The sequence below is a fragment of the Tenrec ecaudatus genome, chromosome 1 (genome assembly GCF_050624435.1).
Source record: "Tenrec ecaudatus isolate mTenEca1 chromosome 1, mTenEca1.hap1, whole genome shotgun sequence".
NCBI classification, from domain to species: domain Eukaryota; kingdom Metazoa; phylum Chordata; class Mammalia; order Afrosoricida; family Tenrecidae; genus Tenrec; species Tenrec ecaudatus.
In genome coordinates this window covers 313,511,810-313,529,535 of record NC_134530.1, presented here as the reverse complement: position 1 = coordinate 313,529,535, position 17,726 = coordinate 313,511,810, and the positions used below count along the sequence as shown (strand labels likewise).

The following is a 17,726-nucleotide window of genomic DNA, read 5'->3' as shown; positions in this document are numbered from 1 at the left end:
TATTCATCATAAAAAAGTACATTAAAAATCATTTTGCGGCCAGAAAGCGGAGACGGCCGATGAGATTGGTGTGACCACACATACGCGCTCGACTCCTGGCAGTCTTTACCGGTGGAGTTTTTTTTCTCCAGGTTACCGGAAGGAAGGGCAAGTGTGCGCATGCGTGGGCACTCCCAGCCTCTGACTTCGGTTACCTTGGAGACGGCGAGGCGCTCCCCCCCCCCCTGTTCTCCAGCCCCCTGCCCCTCCCCACAGCCCCCTGAGCCACCCCCGCGTGGGCTTCCCCTTTGCTCCTGGGCCCTGGCGGCTGAAGCGGGTGGTGATGGAGTTGGAAGCATTTTTATTGGGCACCTACTGTGTGCCCGGATGGTCAAGTCCCTGAGGACAGTGCCCGCCCTCGGGAAGCCACGGGAGCCACGGGCCCACCCAGGCAGGCCACTGTAAGGTCCCCGTGAGAGACGCCTGGCCCGCCCGAGCTACAGCGCGGTGCGCCTTGCGCGAAGCAGCCTCTGCCTGGGTGCCAACCCCAAACCAACTGGGTTCGTCGCCGCAGGGGCCATTCTGGCCCCCAGCGACCTTACTTCCAGGTGACAGAGCCAGAAAGCCAGGGCTTGCGAGCTCTGCCAAGAGCTGGACATAACGAAAGGGCCTGAGTCTAAAATCAGTACCTTCAAGGTGACCTCGGTTCTGCGTTTACGGATAAATATTTTTTATTTTCCAAGTTTTGCTTTTCCGCACCCCCCGCCCTCCACAACCCCGCCCAGTAGTTTGACAACGAACCTGTATTTTATTGTAATAAAAAGATAACAGTTTTCCTTTTGAAACATAGACGAAATAAGAGATCTGCGCCTCCCCTGGGAAGCCCCTCCCCATGGGGGCTCCCTCAGGTGTGGTGACAGGCTCTGCTGGCGGTTGAGGAGGTCCCATCCACCGTGGCTGGTGGCTGCTGGGAGGGGAGCCGAGCAGTAAGAAGCATCTCTGAAAGTGCTCCAGCAAAGGTCAGGCTGCCTTCCAAGGATCCCTTTTCAGCTAGTCCTTGGTCGCTCAAAGCCTGTCTGCAGATCCACGCCCAGCACACGGCATCCTTGGGAACTAGGGAAGATCATTCATTTAGACTGGGGTCCCCGGGGCTTCACCCACTGACCCTGGACGGAGAGAGGTTTGCTGGTTTTTAAATGTAATGCCTTTGAGCAGAGCCTTCTCCCTTGTCTTATGTGAAATCTCTTAACCTTCCACGGTGAGCACCAGAGTTTGTTGGACGGTGGTCTGTGGTGGCTTGCGTATTGCTGCGAGGCTGGAAGCAGTGCCACCGGTGTTTCAAATAGCAGCAGATAGTCCATGGGGAACAGGTCTCAGTGAAGGGAACAGACGAAGGACCAGGCTCTCCCCTTCAGAGATTAGCCGCTGAAGACCTTGTGTGAAGCCGGGGGAACTTTGTGGGACACAGGGCTGGAAGAGGAGAGGACAGAGCAGCACGGGGCAGGGCTTCATTCTATTGTTCTTAAGGTCTCTGTGGGTCGGACTGAAGGACAACAGCGACTGCTCTGGAAGCGCTCGAGGTTACGGCTCCCCCGAGCCCAGGCTGTGGGGCCAGACAATCTGGTGCAAATGCTGGCTCTGCCACCAACTGACCAGACAGGCGATGGTGGGCCTGTGGCATCCCGAGCTCCTTCCAACCCCAGGGTTCTGTGATCCAGTGACACAGGGAGGGGAGGAGCTTGGCCAGAGGGTGGCTTACCGATCTGTATCAGTGGACCTGAATGGAGGGTGCTTGGATTCTTGTCTTGCCTCTCCTGCCACCTGTTTGCCTCTGGGCATGCCACTTCTCAGGAACGACGTGGGCACGGGCCCAGATTCTACACATGCTCCTTGGCATGGCAGCGTGGCCTTCTCTCTCTTGCACCATCCCTGTCCTTGGACACAATTCCAAATCCCTTCTCTGGTTTCCCTGGACATTTCTTTGTTTCTGTATGCTCCTAGACACCCCCGCCCCCCGAAAGTATCTGCCTTGAAATCCGCCCTGAACATGAATGTGATTGATGGCAGGGAGAACGGTCTGGCCCAAAGCTGCTGTGACTCTCGAGAAGGAATTTCAAGCTAGGTTTCAGGGAAGGAACAAACCACATGGCCAGAGAGGAAGCTATTTGAGACTAGCAGGATTTCGGCTGCTTTACTACAACCTCTCCGAGCCCTTTCCAGTGATCCTTTAGAGTTTCAGTTTTGAAATTCTTCATCTTATACTCCTTGGAAGGAGAACTCTGGGGCAAAAATTGGTTCCTCCAATTAAGTCCCCACAGCCTGGGGAGTGAGTGAGTGAGTCACAAGCCACGCTGGTGCAGCCTCAGTTAGGCTGTCCGTGAAGAAAACTGACATTTGCAGGGTGATTCACACCTGGACAGTGAGCCAGGTTCTCAGCCCTCTGGGGTTTGGACATCCCCCTCCAACGGCTAAGGTCCGGAAACAGCAGAATGTGGCCCTGCTCTTCCACGGAGGGAGGAATCACAGCGTCACAGAGGCTCCTTTTGGGATAGAGCATTGAGTGGTTCCTTCCCATACCTAGCTCCAGAATCTTCTCTCGAAGCCGGGGTCTCTCAGTCTGGCATGACTTATGTTTGGAACGGGTCCTCTTCTGCTTGTGGGAGGCCATCCTCTGATGTTCCCAGAGGGCCTAGATGGCATTAGGTCAGCGTGCGTCGAGACCCCTTTGGGGGGGGGGCGTGTCAAATGACCCTTTCACGGGGTCTCCCGACTCATAACAGTAGCAAAATGACAGTGATGAAGTAGCAACGAAAATAATTTTATGGTTGGGGGGTCACCACAGCATGTGGGACTGTATGAAAGGGTCTTGGCTCTGGGAAGGTTGAGAACCACGACATCAGATAGATAGCAGCAGGCATCCCTACCCCCTACCGAGCATTGTAACAACAAACCCCATCTCCAGACATCACCAAATTCCTAGGTCAGTAAAACCACCCTGAGCTGACCGCTCCTGCAATTGAACCACATCGAATGGGTGTTGCTATTATCATCTCATTTTTTATAGATTTAAACACACTCACACACACACACACCACCACCACCAACAACAACAACACCAACAGTAACAGACTTTGAGAGAAGTAACCTACCCAAGGTCACTTGGCTGTAATAGAAGACTTGGGGTTCAAACCAACTGTGACCCCAGAGTTCTGGCCCATTTCACATGCAAGGCTCTGCCAAGAGACTGGACTCCCAGGAGCCACATGGCACTGGGTTCTGTGGAGGAGTGGTAGGGGGGTGAACTGGGTGAACAACCAAGAGAGGGCTGTCCTCGGATCATTTTTACTTTTCTGTTACCTCTGGAAGAAAGGAAATGGTAGTCTGGCTTTTACTGCTTTTGTCAGCACAGGTCAGTGTCCAGTCAGTGAAAGTGCCTGGTGGGTCATCTGACTGTTGGTGGAGCTCAGGCCTTCCATTCTTGTGAGATCCCCAAGTTCCACCCCAGAACTCGGGTGTGAGGTGAGATCAAAGGTGATTGGGAGCGGGGCTCATTTTGTTTGCCTTAGGCACCCCCTCCCATCAGGGTCCTTCTTGAGGCTGGAGAGCTGAGGGGATGCCCACTGCCCTCCCTGGAATGACCTGCCCCATGGCTACCCCTAGTCCAGGGCTAAGAGTGGCAGGAGAGGAGCTGAGGTGAGTAACCTCACATTGGAAGCTTGACATTAGATGTGGTGGGTGGGTTGGGGGGTTTATACCTGGGGAATCAGCCAACGCTCCAAACGAGGTCTCCCCCCTCCCTCAGCACGTTGTTCCTGGTTGACCAACGCACCTCTACATCCAGCTCTGACCTCTGCCTGCCCCTACCCAGCCAGCCTCACGTGGGAAGTGGAAGGGGTTCCCAGAAGCCCAGATGTTGGGTGAAAAGGAGCCATGTAGGAGAAGGGGAAGAAAGGGGTCAATGTTGGCCAAGGATTGAGCTGCCTAGGCAGGGGCCTCTGCGCTGCACTGGGCAAATCGGACCCCACAAAGAGCAGGTCACCACTCAGCTTTCCGGAAACACTCACTCTCGACCTTGGAGCCTTCTTAGCTATCAGTGAGTCCCGGCCTGACTCAAATTCGTCTCACTTAAAAAAAAAGTAAATATGCTAATTAACCCACAAAAAATAATTTTGCAGTGGTGGGGGGCTCATACAACTCGTATCAGAATCCATACATACATCCATGTGTCAAGCACATTTGTAAATTTGTTGCCCTCATTCTCAAACATTTGCTTTCTACTTGAGCCCTTGGTATCAACTCCTCATTTTCCCCCATCTATCTGATCCCCCTCCCTTGTAAACCCTTAATAATTCATAAATTATTATTATTTTGTCATGTCTTATACTGTCCAAAGTCTCCCTTCATCCACTTTTCAGTTGTCCATTCCCAAGGGAGGAGGTTATATGTAGATCCTTGTAATCAGTTCCCCCTTTCTACCCCACCTTCCCCACCTTTCCACCCTCCCAGTATAACCACTCTCACCACTGGTCCTGAAGGAATCATCTCTCCTGGAATCCCTGTGTTTCCAGTTCCTATCTGTGCCAGTGTACATCCTCTGGTCTAGCCAGAATTCTAAGGAAGAATTGGGATCATGATAGTGGCGAGGGGGTGAGGAGGAAGCATTTAAGAACTAGAGGAATATTGTATGCTTCATTGTTTCTACATTACTCCCTGACTGGCTGGTCTCCTCCCTGTGACCCTTCTGTGAGGGGATGTCAAGTTGCCTACAGATGGGCTTTGGGTCCCCAATCTGCACCCCCCCATTCATAAAGATATGATTTTTTGTCTTTGATGCCTGATATCTGATCTCTTTGACACCTTGTGATCGCACAGTCTGGTATGCTTCTTCCATGTGGGCTTTGTTGATTCTGTGTCAGATGGCCGCTTGTTTACCTTCAAAATTTTCAGATCCCAGACGCTATATCTTTGATAGCCGGGCACCATCAGCTTTCTTCACCACATTTGTTCATGCAACATCTTTGCCTTCAGTGATTGTGTCGGGAAGGTGAGCACCATGGAATGCCAGTTTCGTCCGTTAATGGGTTATCAGTAGTATTTTACCCTAGTTTTACATTGTTTATTGTTTTCCATTCCCATGGGCTTACTCTCGGTAGATAGAACCCACAGAAATAAAATCCCTTGGGTTCTTCATGGTGTGTGATTGTTAACAGAAGCTCTAAGGCGCCCTGTGGCAGAATAATTAAGCTCCTATCAGCTAATCCAAGTGTTAGGCGGGAGAAAAGACTGGCGATGGGCTTCTTGAAGTATTATAATGTAGGAAAGAAATCCCGAGAGCAGTTGCCCCTCCTACAGGGTGGCTTTGAATTCACCCTAGGATCTAGACAACAGAAATTCTGAGTCAAAAAGCGTCTGTCTGCAGCAGGCCGGGCCCAGGGCTCAAGGAGACAGTGTGGAAAGAAGCACCGTGAATGAGGAGGCCCTTCTCAGCGTCCCAGGGCGCCCACTTGGCTCTCAGGCCTGGATTGGGGGCGTCAGTGGACAGGAGACCCAGGGTTGGGGATTCCCCTTCTCAGGAGTTTCACTTCTCCCTCTTACAACCTGTCAGCTCCTTCAGCTCCTTCTGCCTGGATACCCGTGATGCAGGACCTCTTGTCACGCTTATTGGGCCTCTGATTCCTGGAGAAGCCAATCACCGCCCCCGCGGTTCCAGGTTATAAGGTCTCAGCGGCACAGGCGGCAGATTCTCAGAGGAACCCATGTTTCCCAGGGTCATGGCGCCCCGGATCCTCCTCCTGCTGCTCCCGGGGCTCCTGCTTCTGACCCAGACCCGGGCGGGTGAGTGTCGGGTCGGGTCAGGGGCGCAGGACCCTTGGGGTCGGGCGGGGGTCTGGATCTCAGCTGCTCTTGTCCCTCTCCCCTCCCCCCCCCCGCCCCAGGCTCCCACTCGCTGAGATATTTTGAGACCTCCGTGTCCCGGCCCGGCGGGGAGGCCCGCTTCATCTCCGTCGGCTACGTGGACGACACACAGTTCGTGCGCTTCGACAGCGAAGCTCAGGACCCAAGGATGGAGCCACGCACGTCCTGGGTGCAGCAGGAGGGGCTCAAGTACTGGGAAAAGGAGACCAGCAGGTGCAGGAGCCAAGCGCTGGTCGACCGAGTGGACCTGTGGACCCTGCGGGGCTACTACAATCAGAGCGAGGCCGGTGAGGGGCCCCGGCCCGGGAGGCAGGACTCGAGCCCCCGACCCCACGCGCGGTCACCCTCCCTCCCTCAGCCTCCCACCCGGTCTCCCCGCCCAACGTCACCCCGAGTCCCTGGGACCCCCTGTCCTTTGCCCTTTGCAGAGTGGGATTCTCCCGGTTTCGTTTTCGGTTTCACTGACTGGACTCTGCTCTGCGGGCGGGTCAGGGTCTCACACCCTCCAGAGGATGTATGGCTGCGACCTGGACCCCGATGGGCGCCTGCTCCGCGGGTACGAACAGTTCGCCTACGATGGCGCCGACTACATCGCGCTGAACGAGGACCTGCGCTCCTGGACTGCGGCGGACACGGCCGCGCTCATCACCCAGCGCAAGTGGGAGGAGGCCGGGGTGGCGGAACGCATGAGGGCCTACACGGAGGGCAGGTGTGTGGAGTCACTCCGCAGATACCTGGAGAACGGGAAGGAGACCCTGCAGCGCGCAGGTAACAGGGGCCCCTGGGCGCCTCCCCAATTCCCTTCTACCTGGTCTGTGTGTCCGCCCTGCTGGCCTCTCAGGGGGGAGGGAAATGGGACAGACTCCAGAAGACCCCTGATGGGTGTGGAGAGGAAGGGGTTCCCCTGCACCCCCAGGTCCTGTAGGACAGTGACTTGCCCAAGAGCAGCCCTCCTCTCCCTGAGACAGTGAGGGACCCGGTCTCCCTGGGAGAGGAGAGGACAAGATTCCTGACTGATCAGCACTGCCCTTTGACCCGGGAATTGACGTTTGGCCCCCAGAGGACTTGCTCTCTCATATCTTGTTCTCCGTACACTCCCAATGGGTTTACAGATCTGATTAACTTTATTTCCCTTTCTCAGTCTCCACCCAAGTCTAAAGTAGAAGTCCATGTTTTCTCTCTCCAGCAGCTATACCCCAGGCCTGTGGGCTGCCTCAGGCTGATTCTAGAACTTTCCGTTTTGAGGAGGCGATGGAGCACCTGGGCTCCAGGCTGGTGTCTGGGTGTTGGCCTTCCTCTCTGACCCCAACTGCCCAGTCCATCCTCAGGGTAATCACAGGAACCCTGCTGACTTGACCCCAGGGAGGTCAGGCAGAGTTCCTCAGCCCTCTGACCCTCCCTCCAGAGCCTCCAAAGACCCAGGTGACCCACCACCACGAACACCATGTCCCTGAGGGAGAGGTCACACTGAGGTGCTGGGCCCGGGGCTACTACCCTGCGGACATCGCCCTGACCTGGCAGCGGGACGGCGAGGACCAGCCCCAGGACACGGAGCTGGTGGAGACCAGGCCTGCGGGGGATGGCACCTTCCAGAAGTGGGCGGCTGTGGTGGTGCCCTCCGGGGAGGAGCAGAGATACACGTGCCGAGTGCAGCACGAGGGGCTGCCTGAGCCCCTGACCCTGAGATGGGGTGAGGACGGGCATGGGGTGGGCCTCCTCTCAGGGAAAGCAGGGGCCCTTTTGAGCACCAACAGGGACAGGGTTCTTCACCATCCGGTCTCTTTCCAGAACCGTCTTCCCAGCCCACCTTCCCCATCGTGGGAATAGTTGTTGGCCTGATTCTCCTCGCAGCTGCGCTCATTGGAGCTGCGGTTGGATTTGTGATCCGGAGGAAGAAGTGCTCAGGTAGACGTGTGTGCGTGTGTGTGTGTGGCGCGGGGAGTGAGGGTGTGTGTGTGTGTGTGTGTGTGTACCCAGTTTCTTGTCCCAGTGTTGGGTTGTCATGTTCCAAGTAGGAGGTGGCCATCTTTGGCTTCCTTAAGGGAAGTACCATCCACTTATGTGCTGCCCCTGTGTGGCGCCCTGTGTGCTAACAATTAGTCTTCTGCGTGTACCTGCGCATCCCTATGTGTGCCTGTGAAACGCATGCACAGATCTTTCACCTTTATGGTTCCAGTGATGGAGATCTGATTCCCAGTAGTCCCAGGTCCCAGGGAAAGTTCCTGCTGCAGACACACTTCCAGCAGGATGGCGGTCCAATCTGTGCACATCCATCCCTCTCCTACCCTGCCCTGCAGTTCAGGAAACCTAACTGGAGCCCAGCACTAACCAGCTCTTAAAGGACCTGATGGTTCAGTCTCATCCCCACTCCATCACGGATTGCTTTGTTCCCACAGGTGGGAAAGGAGGGAGCTACTCTCAAGCTTCAAGTGAGTATGGGGGAGGGGGCTGAGTTGAGACCCTTGGGAGAGTGTAGATTGGACCCAGGGAGGAGCCCCTCACTCATAATCCTTGTTCTCCGGGTCTCATCTCCTGTGTGCTCTGACCACTTCCTGTTTCTGTCTTCTCCAGGCAATGACAGTAGCCAGGGCTCGGATGTGTCTCTCACAGTTTCAAAAGGTGAGAGCCTGTATCCCTGACACGGAATAGAGGAGACAGAGGGGACAAGACTATGTGATAGGAACTCTTGGATTGGGACATTCTGAGAGTGCAGTGGACTCCTTCCTCAGAGTGACTGACCTGAATTTGTCTGTGGTTCTTTTTTTCTGCAGCCTGAGTTCTTCTTGTGTGTGCAGGGTGACACAGGAGTTGTTCACATAGGGATCCCTATGCCCTGGATAGACTCAGGATGGCTAAGTAATGGGGATTAAGGATTTTCCCCCTTTTCACTTCTTCCTCTGTAACAACCTGTGTCTTCTCCTTCTACCTGGTCATGATCCCTGAGCTTTTCTGATTCCTATTGGGCTCCTGATACCTGGAGAAGCCAATCAATGCCAATGCCGATCCTGGTTAGAGGATTGGATCAGGCTGCAGGCCCTTGGAATCTCCTTCCCAGTGGCTCTCAATTCAAGTCCCTGCAGACATTCCTCCTGTTGCCCTTCAGGATCCTGATCCCGATCCACACCTGCTTGTGAGTCTGGGACTGGAAGGAGGAGTCACAGTATGCTGGGCAGGGTCGCAGGACCCTCCGGGCTGGCAGGGCAGTCAGGAGATCAGGATCCTGGAGGGCAACAGGAGGAATGTCTCCAGGAACTTGAATTGGGAGTCACCCCTCTGGGCACCGACTTGGTGCAATGCTTCCACACCGGCACTGCAGCGGGAGTCCCGCTTTGTCCCCTTCGGCTATGTGGACAACACGCAGTCCAAGTTCTGCACTGTGGGGGGCGGGAGGGCGAGGTTCTTGGAAGGACAGAGTGAGCAATCAGGAACCTGCTGCTCCTGCGTGGCTGCTGCAACCACAGCGGGGCCTGGAGGGATCCCTGTTGGAGCTCAGGCAGGAGCACCTGAACCCCATGGACGGCTGAACCCTATGGACGGCTGATCCCCATCTGAGGTTCCGAACCTCACCGGAATCTCCGGGGACTCACGTGGCTCTTCGTCCTTCAGGGCCGCAGGATTCAGACCCAAAATGGGCGGTTCAGGGTCCCTGCTGGGCCGTTCATCCCCTCCTGTTCTGTCTGTCTCCTCTTCCTCTGGGGTAAATGCCTATGAGTGGTATTGCTGCATCGGGTGGGATTTCAATTCCCAGCTCCTTTAAGTATTGCCATATCGTTTTTCAAAGTGGCTGCATGTATTTAAAGGTCCAACAGTGCATACAAGTTCCATTCTCCCCACAACCTGTCCAGCATTTCTTTTATGTTTTGCTAAATTGGGCTAGGATTTGGGGCGTAAGGTGGCTTTTCAGTATAATTTTAATTGGCATATCCCAAATGGCTAGGGATCGTGAGCATTTTTTTCATGTGTTTGTTAGCAATTGGTACTTAGTTTTTGGTGACTTGTCTGTGCACGTCTTCGTTAATTGGGTCGTGTGTTATTTTCTTACCGCACTGTTGTAGTATTTTATATATTTTGGTAATTAGACACTTATTCCATGTATCTTTAGTTAATTTTTTTCTCTCTTGCCGCCCCGCCCCCGCCCCTCGCCGCCCTTGTCAGTTGGGCCTGGGCCTGACCAGAGACCCCTGACAGTCTCCATCGTGCCCGAAACCCGCCGTCCCGCCCGGTGATGGGGTTACTCCCCTAACTCAAAGAACATGTCAAATTCTTTGAGCTCCAGGAGATCGTCAAAACTTCCTGCTTGGCGTGGAAGGTACCGAATTCCCCGAGGAAGGACCAGAGAGATGCAAACGCTGTCCCAAGAACTCCTCTGGTGCAAGTGTAGTAGCTATTGACAACAAAATCGAGCAAGCAATGGAGCTGGTAAAAAGCCATTTGATGTATGCGGTTAGAGAGGAAGTGGAGGTCCTCAAGAAGCAAATCAAGGAACTCATAGAGAAAAAGTCCCAGCTGGCGCAGGAAAATAATCTGAAGACACTAGCCAGTCCCGAGCAGCTCGCCCAGTTTCAGGCCCAGCTGCAGACTGGCTCGCCCCCTGCCACCGCACAGCCACAGGGGAGCACGCAGCCCCCTGCCCAGCCTGCGTCCCAGGGCTCCGGCCCCACCGGGTAGCCGCCTGTGCCCTCGCAGAACTGGCCTGTGCATCATCTGAAATGAACCGACCCGACCCGACGGGAGAAGATTTCCTAGCGGGAATCCGCCTCCACAGTCACCCATTTCATCGCCCCCTGAAAAAGAGACGTGAGACGAACAGATGTTATACTCTCTCTTTTTTTTTACTCACCCCCACCCCCAGTATTAAACACTCATATATATACTTATGGTTTGAAGCAAGTTCTTAGTTGAGTGACTTAAAGGTTTATAAGAGAATTCATTCGCACGGATATACCGGGACCTTGTGCAACTTGGCAGATACCCGTGAAATGGTTGGATTCATGCTGAGGAGCTGTGTGCCTTTCCATCCCTGCCCCCGCTCCCCACCCTGACTTCAAGAGTTTGATCCTGCTTACAAGTAGTTTGATCCACGGTGTTATGAAGCAGGGGTGTTCCGGGTTATGAAGCAGGGGCGTCCCTTGGTGGACAGCCCTCCTGGCGAAGCCCCCTATTAGGAACTGGAAAGGGAGGGCTGAAGACTGCACAAGTCTCACCTCTGCTGAGAGTAAACATAGTTCATGTCTAAACTGACACGCTGTCATCAAAATCCACCACCAAGTCTCGTGCTGTGCCTCTTTCTGAAACAGTGAACAACGGAAAACTGTTAAGAGTGCTGAAACAGTGACAGGTAGCTGGGACAGAGGCTATCTTTATTTACCATGAAGGTTATTTTGCTTATTGTGTATTTGTGTATGTAGTTATAACTTTTGTACAATAGAGGACTGTAACTACTATATAGACTGTACAGATTGAAATGTCATTGTTTCATTGGCTGTCTGAAGAGGTGTGGGTTGTTTTTTCTATCTAGATCTACATATAAAATACTCCATGGAGGAAAAACACACCTAGAGAAACGGAAAGACTTGGCACAGTTGGTCTCTTCATGTAACCCGAAATCTAGCTGTTGAAGTACATCCCTGCTCACTGAAGCCTTTTGATTGAGCTGGTTGAATACTTTGAAAAACTGATCTGTTCTAGCTAAAGAAGTGAATTCCCAGTAAGGGTTTCTTGCATATTACCTGTATAGTAGTGATATGCATATGTTTCTGTGCATGTTCTCCAAACACTTGCAAAGTCTCGCTGTATTTAACTGTTGCACTTGTCAACTTTCAATAAAGCATATGAAATGTTGATAAAAAAATTTTCCCCCAAATCTGTGGGTTCTCCTTTTACTTTTTTGATGGAATATTTTGATATGCATAAGTGATGTACTCTCAACATGTCCCAGTCATCCATTTTGTCTAACACTCTGTGTGCTTCCTGCATTACACTTGGTAGGCTGTGTGTGTCCTTTATATTATTTTTATATTTCCTTGTTCTTGTAAATTTATCTAAGGAAGTGATCCACACACAGAAAAAGACTATACTATAGGGAGTTAAACGTCATGGTACTCAATGGTGGATCACAAAGATGAGAACTTTAAAAATACCAGTACAAAATTAGAAACTAAAACGAATCTAGTTGATTTTTAAAAGAATATTTTAAAATAACACAATAATATTTCTTAAATATGACACCCAAAGCCTCACTTACATCACAGTTCTATTATTCATAATAGTCAAAAGATGAAAACTTCCCAAATGTCCTTCAGGAGATAATGGATCCAAAGGATGTACTGTAGCTATGCAATGGACTTTATTGATCCATGAGAAGGAATGGCGGTACGAGGCATGCTACAGTGGGAGGGACATGAGACTTATGTTAGTGGAAGACACCAGTCACCAAAGTGGACATAGTACTTGATCCTACTGATAGGAAATATCAGGAATAAGTAAATCACTAGAGATGGGAAGTAGACTTGTGGTTGCCTACGGTTGAGGGCTTTCAGGAAAATGGGGAGTAATTATTTTTAATGGGCATGGATCACTTTTGAGATGATGGAAAAGATGCCAAACTACTTTTGGTGATGGCTGCTTACTTGTGAATCTATGAAAAATTATTGGGCTGGAGGAGCTAAGGTGGAGGATGACCCAGGCAGACACACTGCACCATCCCCCTCCAACAATGTCCTCATCAACCAAGTGACACTGATGAAGCTGGTCATTGGAGCTGATCACTCTGGAATCCTGAGCATCAAGTGAAAAGGTAAAGAATTGGATCCAACAGTGTGGCAGAAGAAGCTGTAGGAAAGCTGCGGATGGGGACAGAGGCTGAGAGGAGGTGCCGAGCCACCGTGTCCAGCACAGCGTGACTGGTGTGAATCAAAGCAAGCAATGAGAAGCAGAGGAAGGCAACTTCAGGGCAGCCCAGTAAGATAAAAATGCAGCCCAGGCAAACATGGATGAAAGAGAATTAGAATATAAACTAGGTTCCAGGAAAGAACGTGAAGGAACACAGGCAAGAACTTGAGATTCAGGCCACCACAGAGCATGGAGGGGACCACCGTAGAAAGAACCACCCACCAGGAGGGGTCCTTGGTCATTTGAATGAGGGATCCACATGGACAGGAAGGACTCTGGGGAAATTATCAGAGATACTAAACTCTAGGTGACCCCTTACTTGTATTAAATTGGCTGGAATCACCCAGCAGTGCCCTGATGCGCAAGCTGGTGACAGAAAGTAGAGTGTGTCCTCCCTTCTTCCCACCCCCATCCTCCTGGTGAGCAGAGGTGTGGGCACTGGCCCATCTCCATTATCACCTATGATGGTGCAGAGTGGAGACCGAAAGCCCATTTGTCGACCACTAGAGATCCCCTTGCAGAGGGGTATAGGAGAGGGGATGAGTCAGCCAGGGTGTGATGTAGCACCGATGAAGAATACAGCTTTCCACTAGTTCCTAAATGCGCCCCTCCCACTATCATGATCCAAATTCTACCTTGCAAATATGGCTAGACCAGAGTATGCACATTGGTGTAGATAGGAGCTGGAGGCACAGGGAATCTAGGGTGGATGATACCTTCAGGACCAGGGTGTGTTTGGCGATACTGGGAAGGTAGAGGGAGGGTGGGTTGGAAAGAGCGAACCGATTATAAGGATCTACATATGACCTCCTCCCTGGGGGACAGGCAACAGAAAAGCGGGTGAAGGGAGACATCAGACATTGCAAGATGTGACAAAATAATAATTTTATAAATTATCAAGGGCTCATGAGGGAACGGGGAGTTGGGAGGGAGGGAGAAAAAAGAGGCCCCAATGCCAAGGGTTTAAGTGGAGGGCAAATGTTTTGAAAATGATGAGGGCAATGAATGTACAGATGTGCTTTACACAATTGATGTATGTATGGATTGTGATGAGTTGTATGAGCCCCTAATACAACGTTTAAAAAATTCATCCATTGTCAGAATTTTTGTTTTACGTTGTGTAATTCATACGGAAGGGTGTATTTAAAAAAAAAAATCATCAACAGTTTCTTCCAGTCCTCTATGCTTTCAAACAGCAAGGCTGTGTGCTCGGCACAAGACAGCCTATAAGGAGCTGTCCATGGTGACTGGTTAGAGCACTGACAGGCTCATACCAAACCACAGCAACTCTGGCCACGTGGTTCACATCATAATGGTTTACTTAGTTCAAAGAAGGAATCCAAATGTAATAAAAGGTTAATGATTTTTGTAACTAATTAATTTTCACAAAATGTAGAAGGCATCTGGTTTGTATGTGCTGTGGAGTCAGCGCCAACTCATAGGGGCCCTTTGTACAAAGGAGCAAAACCCGGCACTGTCCTGGCTCATCCTCACAGGTGTTCTATCTTCTTGTTGTAGCCATGGCCACTGTTGTGGCCACGGCCAGATCCATCCTGTTGATGACCTTCCTCTTTCTCAGTGACCTTCGATAGTGTCGGGTCCCTCCTGATAACATGTCAGAAGTACTTGAGATGAAATCTCACCATCCTTGCTTCGCAGGAACATTCTGGCTGTATTTCCTCCGAGACATTGATAATGTTTTTTGTTGTTCTTTTTGGATAGAACTACTCTAGTACTATAGTGTTCTGCTCTCCCTGCCCTGCTTTTCCTGTGTTTTCATTTACACCCCCTGGTGCTGTATGACAGGCTGTGTTCCAAAATACACGTCACGTCAGACACATCGAAGAGCATACGGGACTGAACTTTGTGATATAAACAAGGTTCAAAGTTAATTTCTGCCCATTGATTTTTACCTTCGCTGAAAGTTCTAGTATTCACCTGCTTACAAGCTGAGACTCACAGAATTCATCAATATAATATGAAAAGATCAAATGTAAATATTTTCTAAATTTCAGTAAAGGTGTTTGTAGGACAACTACAAAAGTAATCAAAATCATTTCCTTCTATGGCCATCTGCTGGCGAAATTGAGTATTTTGCACAGCCGGTTATTTCCAGCTCAATTCATCAGAGTCATGCTTATGCATTGGTAGCATATTAGGCTGCTAAGCTTAAGTTCGCCAGTTTGAAACCACCAGTTGCTTTTCAGGAGAAAGTTTCAAAAAAGGTTATAAGCTCAGAACCCTACACAGGCAGTTCTGCTCTGTCCTTTAGGGCTTCTATGAGTCAGAAGCGACTCAATGGCATTAGAGAAGCTGCCCTGAAACCTGTTCAATTGCGGTGCCCCCGCTGGCATTTGAAATATCAGTGACATCGCTTCCAGCATCACAGCAACATTACAGGCCACCACAGCACAAACTGACAAACAAGTGGTGGAATATTTGGGAAGATTCTATAGGCAAAATATTGCATAATGCAGGACGCACTAAGAGAATACACAAAATCAGTGTACGAAAAAGAACCAGTCAACAGTGTACAGTTTCAGGAGGAAGTATATGCACAAGAACCAATGGTGCTGAAGGAAGGACTTCCAATTGCATTGGAGGCATTGACCCAAAACAGGTTCCTGGAATTCATGAAATACCCTTTGAAATGTGTCATAAAGCTGAAGAAGCCCTGGAAGTACTCACTCATCTATGCCAAGAAATTTGGAAGACAGCTAGTTACCTGGACCCCTGACTGGAGTGTGTCCATTCCAAAGAAAGATTACCCAACAGAATGGTCAAGCTGTAGAATGTTATCAATGATATGCCCACAATTAAAATTTTACCGAGGATCATCCAACAACGGTTACAGGAGTACACTGTCAGGGAACTGCCAGAAGTTCAGGCCAGATTCAGAAGAGGACGGAGGTGGAACAAGGAATATCATTCCTGATGCCAGACCAATCTCCACTCAAAGCAGAGAAGACCAGACATATGTTTACTTGTATTTCATTTACTAAGCAAAGGAGTTCACCCGTGGAGACCAAAATATACTGTGGATAAAGTTGAGAAACCGGGACTTCTGGAAGACTACATTGTGCTCATATTTGGGCTCTCAAGCACATGGTTGAATACCTTCAGCTCTCATCTGATCTTGCTCATGAGAAATTGATGGTTTGTTCCAAGTTGGACCCTGACCTGCTGTAGCTGTTGATATTGAGCTCCATGATCTCTTCCAGCGATGTGGTCAAGTTGATTTCTCTGTGTTGCATCTGGGAAAACCCACGCATGCAGTCAGCATTTGTGTTGTTGGAAACAAGGATTGGCAATGAAGACCTTGAACAATTCTATCGAGCAACCTCCAGCTTCCTTTCTATCACCACGTTCCTATTTTCCAACTACTGTCCTTCGTCTTCACTTCCAACTTTTTCATTCCAATCACCAATAATTCTCAATGCATCTTGATTGCATGTTGATCAAATTCCAACTAAAGACTTTGATATAATTCTTCAATTTCTGCATCACTGCTTCTAGTGGCTGGTGCACAAGTTTGAATAATAGTTATATTGACAGGATAACCTTGCATGTGGACAGATAGAATCCTATCACAGACAGCGTTTGTACAGCGATGGTAAGTGCAGTCATTTATCTGGAGTCACTAATTCTTGGCATAGTAAACCATAGGATGTCCTTATTCAGAGGGATCACTGCCAGTCTATTCATTTAACCTATCTCTAGAATATCAGTCTTTATGCATTGCATTGCATTTTTGATGACCTCAAATTTTCATAGATTCATGCTGTGTACATTCAGAGTTCCACTTATGGATAGATACTTGCAGCTGCATCTTTGCATTTGGAGTCAGGCCTCATCGCTGATGGAGGGCTCGAAGACTATGCTTGCAGCCTTGCCTCCATCCGCATCATCGTGGGTGACTCTACTTTGAGAAGGTAGCTCTTCCTAAATCATATTTTGAGTGCCTTCTGACCTCAGGAGCCCATCTTGGGGCAATATCCCTGAGGATGTTCTGCTGCTGTTCATTAGGCTTTCAGCATCTGATGACGTTTCATTGACAGGGTCTTCAGTGGCTAAGTTCTCTATTTCTTCTTTGTAGCCTATTCCTAGTCTGGAAGCTCTGCTGAAATCTGTGAATTTCTGGTGAACGTGCTGGAATCTGAAAAGAGCAGTGACATAGCTTCCAGCATCATAGCCACATGCAAGCACCACAGTGCAACAAACAGACAGACAACTAAGGGGAAAGATTGAATACATGTTATAAAATATGGAACTTTCTAATGTAAAAAAGACCCAGAATAGTATCAAGATAAAACAGATTGTTTTAAAGCTAGAATGATAAAAATGAGCTAAAGGTTAATCACAAAATTATTAATACACTTCTAATCAAAATATGAAGGAAGAAACAATGACAGTAAATATCAGCAACAGCAAAGAAAATCAGATAAAAGGAGCTCAGCCCAGACAAATACACAGAACAAAGAAGACATCAGTTTCACAACTAAAGAAAAAAGAATATAAGCAAGAAGCTCATAAAAATCAAAATCCACTGCCACTGAGTCAATTCTGTCTTATAATGACCCTAAGGGACACAGAGGAGCCCTGTAGGCTTCATGGTCACATGTTGGGATGCTAACCACAAGGCCAGAATTTCAAAACTAGCAGCTGGTCTGAGGGAGAACAATGAGGCTTTTTAATTCCATAAAGTTGAGACTTTTTACTTCCTAGACTCTTCTTGGAAACTCACAAAGGTAGTTCTGCCAAGTGATATAGAGTCACTAGGATTCATAATCATTTAAATGGAAGTGATTTTTTAATAAGACACAGTAGAGCATCTTCATAGGATTCCTGAGACTGTAAATCTTTCAGAAGCAGATTCTGTTTTTCTGGTAAAGCTTCTGATGAATTTAAGCTGCCAACTTTGTGACCAGTGGCCCAAAGGT

The 17,726-nt window shown here is 49.8% G+C and overlaps 2 protein-coding genes across 2 annotated transcripts; both read left to right on the top strand.

Moving 5' to 3' along the window:
• Positions 1 to 5,727: 5,727 nt before the first annotated feature.
• Positions 5,728 to 8,799, top strand: LOC142428223 (popy Class I histocompatibility antigen, A-1 alpha chain-like). Its single transcript, XM_075533287.1, has 8 exons — positions 5,728 to 5,814; positions 5,916 to 6,182; positions 6,388 to 6,663; positions 7,301 to 7,585; positions 7,684 to 7,800; positions 8,292 to 8,324; positions 8,467 to 8,514; positions 8,667 to 8,799. Exons 1-8 carry the CDS (start codon positions 5,736 to 5,738, stop codon positions 8,669 to 8,671), a joined length of 1,110 nt encoding a protein of 369 aa, XP_075389402.1. The 5' UTR covers positions 5,728 to 5,735; the 3' UTR covers positions 8,672 to 8,799.
• Positions 8,800 to 9,085: 286 nt separating this feature from the next.
• Positions 9,086 to 11,718, top strand: LOC142428320 (TSC22 domain family protein 1-like). Its single transcript, XM_075533294.1, has one exon. The coding sequence runs from the start codon at positions 10,306 to 10,308 to the stop codon at positions 10,561 to 10,563; it is 258 nt and encodes an 85-aa protein (XP_075389409.1). The 5' UTR covers positions 9,086 to 10,305; the 3' UTR covers positions 10,564 to 11,718.
• The last annotated feature ends 6,008 nt before the right edge of the window (positions 11,719 to 17,726 follow it).

What these genes read in the sequence shown, in the direction of transcription:
- LOC142428223 (XM_075533287.1), top strand. Translation starts at nt 5,736, where the DNA reads ATGTTTCCCAGGGTCATGGCGCCCCGGATCCTCCTCCTGCTGCTCCCG. An exon ending in GGAGACCCTGCAGCGCGCAG is followed by an intron (nt 6,664 to 7,300) that starts GTAACAGGGGCC and finishes CCCTCCCTCCAG; the next exon opens with AGCCTCCAAAGACCCAGGTG. An exon ending in GAGCTACTCTCAAGCTTCAA is followed by an intron (nt 8,325 to 8,466) that starts GTGAGTATGGGG and finishes TGTCTTCTCCAG; the next exon opens with GCAATGACAGTAGCCAGGGC.
- LOC142428320 (XM_075533294.1), top strand. Translation starts at nt 10,306, where the DNA reads ATGGAGCTGGTAAAAAGCCATTTGATGTATGCGGTTAGAGAGGAAGTG.